The 15,159-nt window shown below is 42.2% G+C and overlaps 1 protein-coding gene across 5 annotated transcripts in view; it reads left to right on the top strand.

Moving 5' to 3' along the window:
* The window catches only part of EPHA5 (EPH receptor A5), a 438,408-nt gene that overhangs the window by 395,346 nt on the left and 27,903 nt on the right, over positions 1 to 15,159 (top strand). For all 5 annotated transcript variants that reach the window (XM_063919908.1, XM_063919911.1, XM_063919909.1 and 2 more), the window contains 3 exons: positions 7,619 to 7,804; positions 11,271 to 11,332; positions 12,920 to 13,129. In XM_063919908.1, coding sequence (XP_063775978.1) covers positions 7,619 to 7,804; positions 11,271 to 11,332; positions 12,920 to 13,129 — 458 coding nt within the window. The remainder of the gene's footprint in view (positions 1 to 7,618; positions 7,805 to 11,270; positions 11,333 to 12,919; positions 13,130 to 15,159) is intronic.

Below are 15,159 nucleotides of genomic sequence, written 5' to 3'. Positions count from 1 at the left end.
GATGCGCCACCATGCCCGCAGCGTGTCGAGTGCAGCAAGCCCGCAAGGAGCTCATTTGCGCTCGCCCAGCTGTCAGTATGCCGGTGGTCGGGATTCCAGCAGCGGTATGCTGGTCGCCGGGAGCCCGACCACCAGCATACCATACTACACCCTATTGTAATAAATGTCGTTTATATTTATGGACAGTGTATACAGTGGCAGATTTTACATATGCACCCAGAAAAATCTGCCACTTCAGTGAGTTCAGCAGAGCCAGTTGCAGTCTGTGGGACTGCAATGACTCAGTGGCTTCACTTTGACTGGCAGTGACTTGTTATTGGAAGTCCTACCTGCCAGTCACCTGCAGTACACGCAGTCCCATCAGGACTGCCAGACCGGGCTAAGATTAGCAGAAAGCTGGCTTCCTGTAGGAAGCCACTCCCTGCCTCATCATTATCCCTACCCGAGTTCTATGGGCTGCTGCAGATGCGGTCCATAGAAGCTGGGGGCATGTGCATGCACCTGCGCAGGTTCTGGTGCCTGCCAGATCCATTCTCCACTCTCCAGCATATGCAGTGGCAGCCCCCCTGCCACAAAAGGTAGAAACTGCTGCTTAGTATATGGCAAAAGCATGACACTTCACCTGAATTGTTGCCAAAAGTAAGAAAACGACTCCTACATTTTGTACACCTTTGTCCTTAATAAGTCCCATGCAACTTCATATGACTCAGTTGTGTTTACTTAGCGTTAATGCTTCTGAACTCTGTAGGCAAGGGCGTTACTATCATAGGTGCATGGGGTGCAGCCGCCATGGGGCCCATCCTCCCTGTTAAACTTCCATGTATTATATACATTTTCCTACCTTGGACCTTACAAACAGCGGCTACGGTGCCCACAAATATCTAGGTACACCCCTGTCTGCAGGCATCATTGGAAACAACACATAGAAATGCAAAAAAAAAAAGCAAGTAACTGTGCAGGTGCGCAAAACCATGTTGCGCTGCAGGTGGGGCAGATGTAGCATGTGCAGATAGCTTTAGATTTGGGTGGGGTGTGTCCAAACTGAACAAATTGCAGTGTAAGAATAAAATTTTCTAATATTTGTGAGCTACATGCAAAAGCAGCCAGTATTTACCCTGCACAGAAAAATATAAATATATTTGCTCCCCTTGCATGGCAACATGGTTTGTTTGAGATACAAGGTTACTTGATTTTTTTGCTTAGCTTACAAATCAGAATCGGCCCAAAGAGCATTTATTCTACTTTGAGAATAGTTGTTAAATGCTCAAATCAACACCCTGATTTGGGGTTGGACTGGCCCACAAAGGGCAGGGAAACTCCCCGGAGGGCCCCACTGCCCCCCCCCCCCCCTCTAGGTATCAGGTTCCAGACTGTGCCCTTTAATTATACATCATACATACATTATGTTACCTTATACTGCAGAAGACTATTGTGTACATTATCATGCATGCACTAGCACTATTTACAATATATATTTATCAAGGGGCCCAGGCTATGCACTCTCTAATGGTTAGCCAAACCTCTCTGACAGCTGGCAATACACCCTCTGGAGACTGGCCACATCCCTAAACATGGGTCCCTACCACTCCCTACCACTGCCCTTATGCCCCAGTCCGACACTGCCCTTATTTAGGAAGCCTTAACAAGCCAGTGCAATGCAAGGTCACTTAATTTTGTCATAAATAACTGTTTTACCGTTCACTGTATTACATGTACGTTGCAATCCGCCTGGCTATGTGACAGCAGTAGGAAATATGATTATACTGTAACATTTCTAGTGCTCTAACCAGTTGTGCGCTGTCTTATAAAATAAATATAGTAATTTATGCAAAATTTCAAGTGTACTTATATAATTTCATGGTTATTATTGAACAAATTCCAGCCCTTTATTTCTAGTGTACTGTACCTAAAAGTCACAATAAGGAGACCTCTGCGGGGGTAATTCAGATCTGATCACAGCAGCAAATTTGTTAGCTTATGGGCAAAACCATGGGGGTCATTCCGAGTTGATCGTAGCTGTGCTAAATTTAGCACAGCTACGATCAGGCACTCAGACATGCGGGGGGACGCTCAGCACAGGGCTAGTCCGCCCCGCATGTCAGTGCCACCCCCCAGCAGAAATGCAAAATCATCGCAGAGTGGCGATGCTTTTGCATTTGAGGAGTTACTCCCAGCCAGCGCAGCTCCTGCGGCTGGCCGGGAGAACCTCTTCGCTGCCCGGGTTGCAGCGGCTGCATGTGATGTCACGCAGCCGCCGTGGCCCACCCCCCCTAAAGGTCTGGCCACGCCTGCGTTGGCCTGACTGCGCCCCCTAAACACCGGCTTAACGCCGCCATCCAGCCCCCTCCCGCCCAGCGACCGCCTCTCCCTGTCAATCAGGCAGAGGCGATCGCTAGGCAATGACGACCTTCGGCCGTCTGGCATGCACCGGCACACTGCGGCGCCAGCGCATGCGCAGTTCTGACACGATCGCTGCGATAAACTGCAACGAGCAATCGGCTCGAAATGACCCCTAATGTGCACTGCAGGTGAGGCAGATATAACGTGCAGAGAGAGTTAGATGGGTGGGTTATTTTGTTTCTGTGCAGGGTAAATACTGGCTGCTTTATTTTTACACTGCAATTTAGATTTCAGTTTGTACACACCCCACCCAAATCTAATGGGCCCTACACATTTAGCGATCCGCCGCCGAGCTGCCCGACGGCGGATACGGGCGACCCGACGGCGGGGGGGCAGTGATGGGATGAGTGAAGTTTATTCACTCCCTCCGTCACCCGGCTCCATAGCAGTGCAGGCAAATATCAACAAGATCATCCATATTGGCAATGAACCGCGCTCGTTCATCGCTGGTGCCTCCACACTGAAAGATATGAATGGTATCTCGTTCATTAATGAACGAGATCGTTCATATCTTTGACTATTATCGCCAAGTATGTAGGGCCTATTACTCTCTCTGCACATATTATATCTGCCCCACCTGCAGTGCACATGGTTTTGCCCATTAGCTAACAAATTTGCTGCTACGATCAGATCTGAATTAGGCCCTGTGTTTTTAAACTTTAGTTGAAAACTGGGAAGATTGAAGAATTATACATCTGTTTTTCATTAATGCTTTAGCCAAAGAGGTTTCTATACCACCACTAATTATTTTGTCCAAGACCGAATATTATATTCCTCCAGGAACACATTAGGTAGCAATTTTTAAAATGTAACATTATTTTTATTAGATCTTATACATAGTGAAAGGCTTGTATTTGTGAAATTTTGCATTATGTATATTTCCCTTACCATGTAGGCAAAAGAGTATGCATACTGAAAATGCATGTATTTATTGATCTAGAAATATTTTAATAATATGTTTAAAATAAACTTAATTTTTTGTTTGCTTTTCTCTGAGTGTTCTAGTCACTTACCTATTGATTCATAAGTAAAATGAAACTAACATATGGAATCTTAACTGTTCTACGCAGGAAAAAAAGAGTTATTGGGAGGTTAGATAAATTATTGGTATTCGGAGAATAGTTTAATCTGAACCTATACTCACGTCCACGGTTTCTGTTACACATTACAAGACAGCATATGAAACATTTTATTACCTGAGAGATGTAACCTTTGAAAATAAAAAAGGTTGAGTTGTGTGTTATAAAACTTTACATCTTAGTAAGAACTCACATATGGTTCATTTGTGTAGATCAAGAAAGATTTGTAGATATTATAAATATTATAGTATAATGATTGGAGAAAAAAATACGTTCTTCCTTAAATTCTAAAATATGTAATGTTTGTAAGGTTTGCAGAAATTTTTAATATAAATAAGCATTTCTTGTTTTGAGTAATGTACATACAACGCTAGCGCTAGTCCTGGGTCACCCTAATCAGTGGCCCCCCCTTCCGTATGAAGCAATTTCCCCACACTGTCTCTCTTAGCAAGCAGGAGGTTATTACATCACAGCTAAGTGCCACATTCCCAATATGGCGTAGCAACAGATGATAACTTCAAATACACGGTCGAGTCACATTATTATGACCACCTCCTACACTGACGTCGGCATCGTGTAGCCCATGAAGTATGTCATGTGTCGTGCGCTGGCTTGGTGGGTATATAAGGTGTGCGGTAGGCCGTCTGCACACATATCGCGCATTGCTGTCAGGGGTAAAAGGGGCGATTTATCCAAGTTGCCAAAAGGGATGATTAGCGGCTTTTAGGCCAAGGGTGGCAGGATTTCTGCGACAGCGCACTATGGGGGTCATTCCGAGTTGATCGCTTGCTTGCAGCGCAGTGATCAGGTGAAAAAAAAATGCATTTATGCGCATGTGTATGCCCCGCAATGCGCACGTGCGACGTACGGGTACAAAGCTCTTTGTGGTAGTGCTCAGGTTCTAACTAAGTTTTCCTTTGCACTGACGGCCACAAGAAGATTGACAGGATGGGGGCGTTTCTGGGTGTCAACTGACCGTTTTCAGGTAATGTTTGCAAAAACGCAGGCGTGTCTAAAAAAACGCAGGCGTGGCTGGGCATTCGCTGGGTGGGTGTATGATGTCAAATCCGGGCACGAGTAGGCTGAAGTGATCGCAAGCACTGAGTAGGTTCAGAGCTACTCTGAAACTGCACAAACTGTTTTTGCAGAGCTCGGCTGCACATGCGTTCGTACTTCTGCTAGGCTAAAATACACTCCCCAGTGGGCGGCGGCATAGCATTTGTACGGCTGCTAAAACTAGCTAGCGAGCGATCAACTCAGAATGACCCCCTATGTGAACTGTTTGTGTGCTGCTGTGGTGAAGGTGTATTGTGACTGGACAAGCGGCACCATCGCGAATAACCAACGTTAAAACTGCGGAGCACCACGTGCCATTGACGTGAGAGGTGAACGTCGATTACAGAGGTGCTTGAGGGCCGACTGACACGCTACAGTGGAGCAGGTCACTGTCAAAATGTACCTGGGGCTACCAGACGTATATCTAAAACCAGTGGCGTGCGGTGAGGTCATTGGCTGGTGAGGCACTGCAGCCATAATGATCCGCAAAGTCCGGCGATGAACCTTACCGCCACTTGTGATGTCATGGAAGTAGGCTGACAGTGCCTACCTACTTCTATTTTTTTATTTAAACATTTTTTTTTTTTAAATATGTGTTTTAGGTAGCCCTTGAGTTGAAATAGTTGGGGGATTTGGGATCAGAGGTAGGTACCCCTTTTTATACCTTACAGGAGACAGTACCCCTTTTTACACATTACGGCAGACAGCGTCCCCTTTTTTACACATTACAGGAGACAGTCCCCCTTTTTACACATTACGGCAGACAACGTCCCCTTTTTACACATTACGGCAGACAACGTCCCGTTTTTACACATTACGGCAGACAGCGTCCCCTTTTTACACATTACGGCAGACAACGTCCCGTTTTTACACATTACGGCAGACAACGTCCTGTTTTTACACATTACGGCAGACAACGTCCCGTTTTTACACATTACGGCAGACAACGTCCTGTTTTTACACATTACGGCAGACAACGTCCCGTTTTTACACATTACGGCAGACAACGTCCCGTTTTTACACATTACGGCAGACAGCGTCCCCGTTTTTACACATTACGGCAGACGTCCCCTTTTTTTATTTTTCATACACATTACATCAGCAGACGAGAGAGAGAGAGAGAGTGTGAGTGTGAGTGTGAGTGTGTGTGTTACTCACCTTGGGGGTCCACGATCCACCATCCACAGGACGCAGAGCCTGGCAGCTGCGGCGACGCTCCGGAGCCCCTTAGAGCGGAAGACAGCCGGCGGCAGCAGGAAGCTGCTCTCTGGGGCTGAGTAGGGACGGCGGCGGCGGGACTCACGGACGACGGCGGAGGGACAAGGGGAAGGCGCGCCTCACACCCCTTGCTGCACCGGGACAGAGACTTGCGCTCCGGGACAGCTCCCCTCCCGCTCTGCTGAATCCGTGCTGACGGGCAGCCGGCAGCTTCTCGCTCCACCGCTGCCGATGCTGGTCACTCTTAGCTACAGGGGCGTGCTATGGGTTGAAAGCACGCCCCTGTCACTCCCCTGTCAAAGCGGCACTTCCACTAAGTGCCGCTTCAGCTGCATTTTATAATGGGCTTTTACTGCCCAATTCTTTGTCCCGCCTCCCCGCTTCCTTCCCTTTACACTGACAGCGGGAGGCACCGACAGCGGTGCCTCCTAAACTCATTTATAAAGAATATGTAGACACTAAGAATCATTAAAATAATATAAAGCCTAATGCATATACTTATGACACAGAATCTGTGTCATAAGTATTTCTTTTATATTATTTTAATGATTATGACAGGGGAGGCACTGCCTCCCCTGCCTCCCCTGACTGCACGTCAATGTCTAAAACGACTGTTCAGCCCGACTAGCTGCTGTCCATTGCTGCACACAACGGTTACTCTGGCTATTTGCTGGTGGTCATAATAATGTGTATAAAAAGTTGCTGGCTGCTATTCCTTCATGTCAGCAGGCAGCATTCACTGTAGGAGTGTGGTGGGGCAATAAAAACACTGACTGAGTCACCGAATCATATTCATTGGTTTAGGGGTCCCCTAAACATTGGAAACCTAGGCAAGATTATGGTAGCACCAGCCGTGATTCACTTTTTTTTTGTATAATATCAAGCTCACTATAACACCAGTTTTGGCTTGTATTTTAAATCTGCTGTTTTAAAAAGAGATCATTGTGATAAAATAGCTTTGTTTCCTAATAATACAAACTGAAGAATAAGTTTCCCTGGTAATACAAAACAATAATGATAAGTATCTCTGACCCTGCAAACGCCTAGCAATAAATACCATGAGCCATATACACTTCTCAGTGTTCCACCATTTATTTATTAAATAACCATGAAAAATATGAATTAAAACTGCAGTTACTACTTAATGTGGAAAATATTTCCATTCACCACTTTAAAATAGCTGCACAGGTGTTGTGAGTGGGAGAACCAATCAGAAGCTATTGTACATCCGCTGTGATTGTGGCTCCTGATCTCCTCCTCTTCCTCTCACACATCCAGCTCTTATGAGCTTTTTACTATAAGTAGGGCAATGCTTCCCTTGGCCATACCTACTTCATTATTTATTAACAATTATTTATAGACCTCTTTCCTCCCAAATTGCCTTTCTTTAACCTTGGATATATTTACATGTATGAATGTGTTTGGCTCTAAAATGCAATTTTACACCAACCAGTGGCACAGATGGTGTAATGGTTAGCATTACTGCCTCATAACACTGAGGTCATGGGTTTGATCCCCACCATGTCCCTAGCTGTGTGGAGTTTGTATATTCTCACCGTACTTGCATGGGTTTCCACCGGGTGCTCCGGGTTTCCTCCCAGAGTCCAAAAATATTCTGGTAGGTTAATTGGCTCCCAACAAAATTAACCCTAATGTGTATGTGGTAGGGAATATAGACTGTAAGCTCCGCTGGGGCAAGGACTGATGTGAATGGCCAAATATTCTCTGTAATGTGCTTTGGAATACAGTATGTGTGTGTTATATAAATAACTGGTAATAAATAAAGAATAACCATATTGTAGATATTATTACGTTTATACGTATAATGCATGGCTTTAACAATTTCCTAATTTTTACCTGTGCAGGTGAATTCGGGGAGGTTTGTAGTGGTCGGATTAAACTTCCTGGGAAAAGAGAGTTTTCGGTTGCTATCAAGACTCTTAAAGTTGGATATACCGATAAGCAGAGGAGAGATTTCTTAGGTGAAGCAAGTATAATGGGACAATTTGACCATCCAAACATCATCCATTTAGAGGGTGTTGTCACAAAAAGTAAGTAGTGCTCATCATTAAGCTAATAAAGAAAAAAGTTCACAAATTACAAAAATTAGCAATCAATTGCAACTTTAAAATAATTGTGGAACATGGAGTGAGAGAAAGCATTTATCAAGATGGCGGAATGTAAAAGTCATCCATCTGTTTCACCCTTGTCTGTCTACCCCTCCCCTTTAGAATGTAAGCTCACACAAACATGGCCCTATCCACTCATGTGCTTTTCCTTCTCTTACTTGGGCTATCGTCTACTCCATACGCCATACAAAGACACATAACACTTGCTTTCTGACTCCCTAAAGATTATTTCAGTGCTATGACAGCTGGGTGTATTACGTTTGGCCGGCGCTCGGGATCCGCTACGTTCGCCACGCTATTTATTCACCCTCCAGTAGTGTCGTGGACACCCCAAGAGGGAGAATAGTTGTTGGTATAACGGCTGTCGGGATCCCGGCGCCGGTATGCTGAGCGTTGGGATCCTGATAGCCGGTATGTCGAGTGCCTCCCATGACAGCTGATGCAGAAATGTTTATATAACATGTACTTGTCCTACATTTTCTTTTACTGTACGTTGTTTTTTTACTTGTTTTGTTCATTTGTTTATGTACTTTGTTAGGCGCTGCTGAACCCTTGTTGTGCCATATAAAGGATAATAATAATCCTGCTTACACAGCTATACTATTCAGCTGGGGCTGAGACATTGACCATGGAAAGTAGAAGTTTGCAAGGACAAAAAACAGAAGCAACTATACATTTTTTTTAGGGCACACTTTAGTTGTATTGAAGAAATTAAAATGTAACTTTTATTTGATCACACTTAAGATCTTAACGCACAACATTAAAGTTGATACCTACAAACTGAGAGGCTATACACTCAGTTGAGGTACCAATACAATATTGTAGCCTAGGGAGAATCTTTCCTATTAATATTCCCTATTGTATGTGGAAGAATTATCACATCATATAAGGAAAACTATATTTTCGCTTCCATAATAATCTTTTTTCAAATTTGTGTCCACCTTTTTGTGTCAGCCATTTTCATGTTGTCTTTTTCTACCTGTCGACCTTTTGAGCCGGTATTCTGGTCGGCAGCATTAGAAACATCAGGATGCCAACTACATCCCCTGTGTTAGTCATGCTATACATGGAAGCCGCATGTACACAACACTTAAATAATAGCCACTTTCTATGCTATAATCTACACTGATTTGCAGTATGAAATGTTTAACATGGTAATTATGAAATAAAAACAACACACCAAAGTGATAAAATTGTAATCTGAATTTCTAATAAACTATGTGTGGAAACAGCAGCCGCTATATTTTGACAGAAAGATAAGTAATACAATAATATTTTAATTATAGCAAGTGATTTTTTTTTAACACAGGACATGATATGAATATTTACAGAAAAACATTAGCATTATTACCTCATTGCACAGTATGCCTTCAATAATTCCTTGCAGTATACTTTAAGAGACTATTTAAAACATGATTTTCATTTTAATGCCAAGAATGTTTTACATATTGTTTCAAATTCTTTCCATGTTGTAAGTTGAAATAATATTCAATTTTTACTGTATTATTTTCTATGTGATCTTGTTAAAGTAGACACTTGGCTTCTAACGTGACGTCTAATTTGCCATGTTATTTGTGTCTTTAATTTCATGCTTCCTGATCCAGAGCTAATGTGCACAACAATTACTTTCATACCGCTGCACACAGATGAGGAAAATGTAGAAAGCAAAATAATAATATGCAGAAATATATATAGATATATATATACTAATTTCTGTCTAACAGTTGTGCATTAGATAGCTGCAGAGAGGCCCCGCCCCCTCCCCTCACAGCTCTCACTGGCTGCCTGCCTAACAGCTGTCAGCTGAGATAGAAAGGTGGGTGAAGACGCCTATCAGCACACAAAGCTGGTGCCGCCACCCTGTGCAACCTCCTCTGTCTTATACAGCAAGAGAGAGACAGAATGTATGTGTGTGTAAAACATCTGGATGGTCATCATAATCTCATACTCTACACATATGTACACAAAGCCGGCCCTAGGCATAGGCAAACCAGGCAAACGCCTAGGGCATTTGGTATGCTTAGGGGCACCAGCAGCTTCTGCTGATTAAAATGATATGCGGTATGCCTATATTCTGTGTGTAACTAAGGCTGTATCTGCATACGCTACGTTGCAGTGTATTCCTGGATATCACTATAGCATTTCGTATGCAGATACAGCCGCAGTCGCACACAGAATATAGGCATGCTGCATATCATTTTAATCAGCAAAAGCTGCTTGTGTATCCTAGCAACAAAGTAATGCAAATAAGATGCATTTTCATAAACAAAAGGTGCCCCAACATTAGCAGAGCTGCCAGCTGACTCATACCAGGCATGTCTTGCAGAACTAGTGGCGGTGCTAGGGGGCACCAAACAAAATCTTGCCTAGGGCATCATATTGGTTAGGGCCGGCTCTGTATGTTGTAGCTTGTAGCAAACTCAGTAGAAAACATTAACATTGATATTTCTTGTTGCCTTACATTCTGAGTAGCTCAAAGAATTCACAATTTTTTCCCCCCATGCTTGGGTCATTTAATTACTGGTGAATCAAAACATTTGCAGTTGTGATGAAATCTATATCTAAAAATATTTTATGGAGAGACTTGCCATAATATCCCTTAAACCTGGGACAGCTATGAATTATACAGGCTCTGTGGCATGCTAAATTCAAGCCTGCATTTCATTTGATTTTAATCAGCCACAGAACCTGTGTAAATCATAGGTGTCCTGGGCTAAAGGGATATTATGGCAAGCTTAATTATGAATGTCTCTTTTATCCAAAAGGCATTGAAAATACCCATTTATATCACCAGATATACTTAAGATTACAAGATTTCATTCAACTACAACAAATGCGTATTCAAACAAATAGCATCACATTTTTTGTGTTTATGCCAATTGTGGATGACAGGAACTTTTTCTGTATAAATTCTGGTTTAAACCAAATACGATGTGGTTTATCGCAGGGTAATATTATGTGGATTCTCATAGGTATCAACAGAAATGAAAAAAGTAAAGCTTAAACTACTAGTGGTTGCAATATTTCTAAAAAGGTTTACAAAGATATTACGGTGATCTGTTTTTCATGAAGCTTCATAAATAACATTCAGTAGGCCCAATTTAAGAATGAGACATAAGTCCTTTAGCACTCACTTAAGGGGTTATGTCATCCGTTCAGTATTTAACAAATGGCAGTAATAAGGTTTGTTATTAAATGGGGCCTGATGTTTAACATGAAGGGCTGCCATTTTGTCCCTGACTGCAGTTGGGAGATTGTTCCCTTTACATTATTGTGACCTCAGTACAGAGGTCACCTCAGCAATTACCACACATATTTTTTTTTTAATTGCAGAACCTTTTTCACTCATGACATACTGTACTTAATACAATGTTATTCTTTATCACAGGCAAACCAGTAATGATTGTGACAGAATATATGGAAAATGGCTCTCTGGATACTTTCCTAAAGGTAACTAGTTACATTAAAGAATTATGTTACATAGCGTTACTATTTTTGGATGATAAATCTTGTGTAATATTGTGTGAAATAAAATAGTGCTACATATGTGTCAACCACCAATACCAGTACTATCTGAATTCATTCACCTTTTAATTTTTTTTACAGCAAATGTGTGCAATGTAGCAAATATTGTAGGTTTATTATTGTACGAAAGTCTCTAACCCATTTGCCACTTAAATTGAAGTAGCTGTAACAGACCAGTAAGCAGGATCATGTGACTGGTACAGTGATGCATTTATAAATATAAATCATTTGTGCAATATGAGGCTTAGCAGTTACAAAAACACAGCGTATTGGGAAATAAAAGTGGTTTGCGTAAGTTTTTAAAACACCAGCACATTTTCAGAAGCTTTTACTGAAAGAACTTTTTTTTGGTTAACATTTGTTTGGAGAAAATTACGCCTTACTTCATTTCCAAGGCAGTTTTGTGACCTTTGCTTGCAATGTAGATCTTTCATACACTCACACATTATCTGAGGCTCTCTTCCAAAATATGGCTGCCAAGCGGTGCTTGTGTGAGATTTATTACACTCAACACTGTGTCCCAGTTTAACCTTTGCTGAAATCCTCAATGAGTCTTCACAAATGAAAATATGTTTTGTTTAAATTATTCCTAACTTTAGGTCTACTGGGAAACTGTGGCTCTGAATTTATATTGACAATTACAGTACTTACCAATAGTTTTTCTATTAAACTGGAAAAGCTCAGCGTTCAAGTGATTCAATGTGACAGCGTCCTAAGAGGCTAACCCTGTATTTCTGATAAATATTTTATTTCTTCTAACATATTTCTATGTTCTCAAATGAGTTAGGCCTGTGCCCACAAGCTATCCTATCACACAAACTAATACCCTGTGCTCCCACACTGATAGTGTTACTATAACCTAATACCATGTGCACAGACACTGACAGTGTTTACACAAACTAATTCCCTGTGAGATACAGTACACTGATAGTGTTCCTACCACCTCTGACCATGTATAATAAACCCAGTGATAGTGTTACCACAGCTTTCTGCCATGCATACACATACTGACCGTGTTCCTTCCGTACCAACTCCTACCATGCAAACCCAGACTGATAAAGCTACTGTGCATATGCTCTGCACAAACTCACCCTGATAGTGTTCTAGTCATCCAATACTACGGATTCACACAATGTGTTCCTCCGGGATACAGTTAATTTGCCGGCTGTTAGGATCTTGGCGTTCAGGATACCGATGCCAGAATCCCGACAGCCAGTGAAATGCCAGCGGTCTCAATACCGACCGCAGCCCTGTATTCCCTCTCGGTGGTGGGTAAACGACACCACCCGAGTGGGAATATAACCTGTGGGGAGCAAAGCTGATCATGTTCTTAACATATCCTAACACACATAGACTGCAATAAATGATTTAAAAGCATTTTACATAACTATATATTTTTTATTTTAGTTTAAGATTGGACTGCTGTTGTCAGGGTAACTCATACCTACTTGGGCAGCTGTTGCACAAATAAATAGCTATATTGTAAGTTCTTTGTGAAACTTTCTCCCATAGAAAAATGATGGTCAGTTCACTGTGATTCAGCTAGTGGGTATGCTGAGGGGCATTGCATCTGGAATGAAGTACCTCTCGGACATGGGCTATGTGCACAGAGACCTGGCAGCTCGAAACATACTCATAAACAGCAACTTGGTGTGCAAGGTGTCCGACTTTGGTCTGTCCAGAGTCCTTGAAGATGATCCTGAAGCCGCATATACAACAAGGGTAAGCTGGTGACTATAGGATATCCATGTATGTATCTTTAAATTTCATATCTTTTATATCTATAATTTATAACATGATATGATGTCGCAATAATTTATCTCAACAGTGGTGTCTCAATAATTTATTGCTTGTGATAATACATATTGTTTGTAGAATTGTTAGAATTGCTTTAAGACTCTGGAGTGCCGACTAGACGTATTGTATTATCAATCCCACAGTATATTGTTGTAGCCACAGAGGCCTGAGAGGTCTCCGCTGAATTTGTTTGTTGAAGATTTAATTGGATGTTTTGCTAGCTCCAATTTTGCTGTACTTTTTTATATGATTTCAGCTTTGGTATTTTTATTTTTTTGCATGAAGCCTGAAACATAATTTGGAATTCTTGGTGTTGTGAAGAGTAGAAATCCCCGGAGCTGCTTCCCAACCAGACCAATATATGATACTATAGCCTTTTTTTTTCTATTTTGCATTGGCTGCCACATTATTTATTGACTGAACCCAAGTGCATATATTTATTCACTACAAGTCTACAAACACATGCAACGCAGAGGACTTGGTGTAATGCCGCCATAGCAGACACATATAGGCCCAGATTTTTCAAGCCTTGGAGAGTGATATAGCATGGTGGTAAAGTGCCAGCCAACCAGCTCCTAACTGTCATTTTCCAAACAAAGCCTGTGACATAACAGTTAGGAGCTGATTGGCTGGAACTTTATCCCTATGCTATTTATCACTCTCCAAGGCTTGATAAATGAGGATCATAGTTCTCTCACTAGTGAGAGTCTCTGTTGCTTTAAGCATGGCTGTCCATACAGTGTAGCAAAAAAAAAAAAAAAAACATTATCAAAGTGCTTTGCTACGATCAGGTCTGAATTAGCCCCTATGTACCAAGAAGTAGAGGATTTGTGTGGCATGTTTACCATGAAGAATTTCGTTGTAAGTAGGATGATGTGTTGAATATGTCAACGGGTTGAAAGGACGTGAAGGTGTGGCTGGAAGTGACCTAGCCTTCTTGTTCATACTCGGATGGTGCTGTGTCTTATAGACTCCTGGGTTGGTGCAGACACCAGGTGCACCATTTCAGAAGGGTAAATGTTTTGCATGTAATAATGCATCCTACAGCAGGGACAGCAATGTCATTTTCAACACCTCCGTTTGCTGTCTAAGGAGACCACCAAGTCTCTAACTGCCTTAAGCTCACTGGTCATGTCTCAACGGGAAGTTTCCTGGGGGATCTGGGTGTACTAAGTAAGTAAGGCAGCCTCTCTGATCTGCTTGGCTGCAATGGCCAAGTGATTGGATTGGGATTTTGTTTGCCTATTGTTGGATTGGTTTTGCTTGTTTCTCCTAAAAATCTTTGTTCTGCTACAGATTTTCCTGAGTTGCTTAAGTCTAAAATCTTCATTCTTGTCTAGTGGATTTTGTTTGCCTATTGTTGTTTTGGTTTTGCTTGTTTCTCCTAAAAATCTTTGTTCTGCTATGGATTTTCCTGAGTTGCTTAAGTCTAAAGTGACTAAAGAGGAGAGGCTAGGTCATATGGCTGGGCCACCGCTGTACGAGTTGGTGCTGTCTCCAGTGGGTGTGGTTAATGTAACATCTTTCTTACCCTTCAGGCTGTCAGTGGATGACAGCTTTCTGATGTAGGTCTGCTTTTGGTAGAACTTTGGACATGGTATGTGGCTCTTGCAAAGGGGTGCTTTTGGTTAAGAATATTAAGTCTGCTGTACGTTTGCTTCCCATGCATCCTAACTCTTTTAGGTTCATGCAATTTTCAAGGGGTTATGGGATAGATCACTTGATTTCCTGTGCATTGGACCTGCCGGTTTCATTTAGTGAGAGCTTTTACTTTTTTCTCTATATTCCCTTTATCTGCATTTTGGTGTGCCGGTTGATGCTGATAAGACTGTGGGGCCCTCATAGAGTCTGTGCTACCTGGGTTTCAAGGCTGACACCATGAATGTGTGTTGTTGCCTTCTGGATGACCAGGTGCTGAAACTGAAATCATTCATTGAGACCTACTTTTTTTTTTA

This window comes from Pseudophryne corroboree, chromosome 1 (assembly GCF_028390025.1).
Source record: "Pseudophryne corroboree isolate aPseCor3 chromosome 1, aPseCor3.hap2, whole genome shotgun sequence".
Lineage (NCBI taxonomy): Eukaryota > Metazoa > Chordata > Amphibia > Anura > Myobatrachidae > Pseudophryne > Pseudophryne corroboree.
This window is presented reverse-complemented; position numbering and strand designations above follow the sequence as displayed.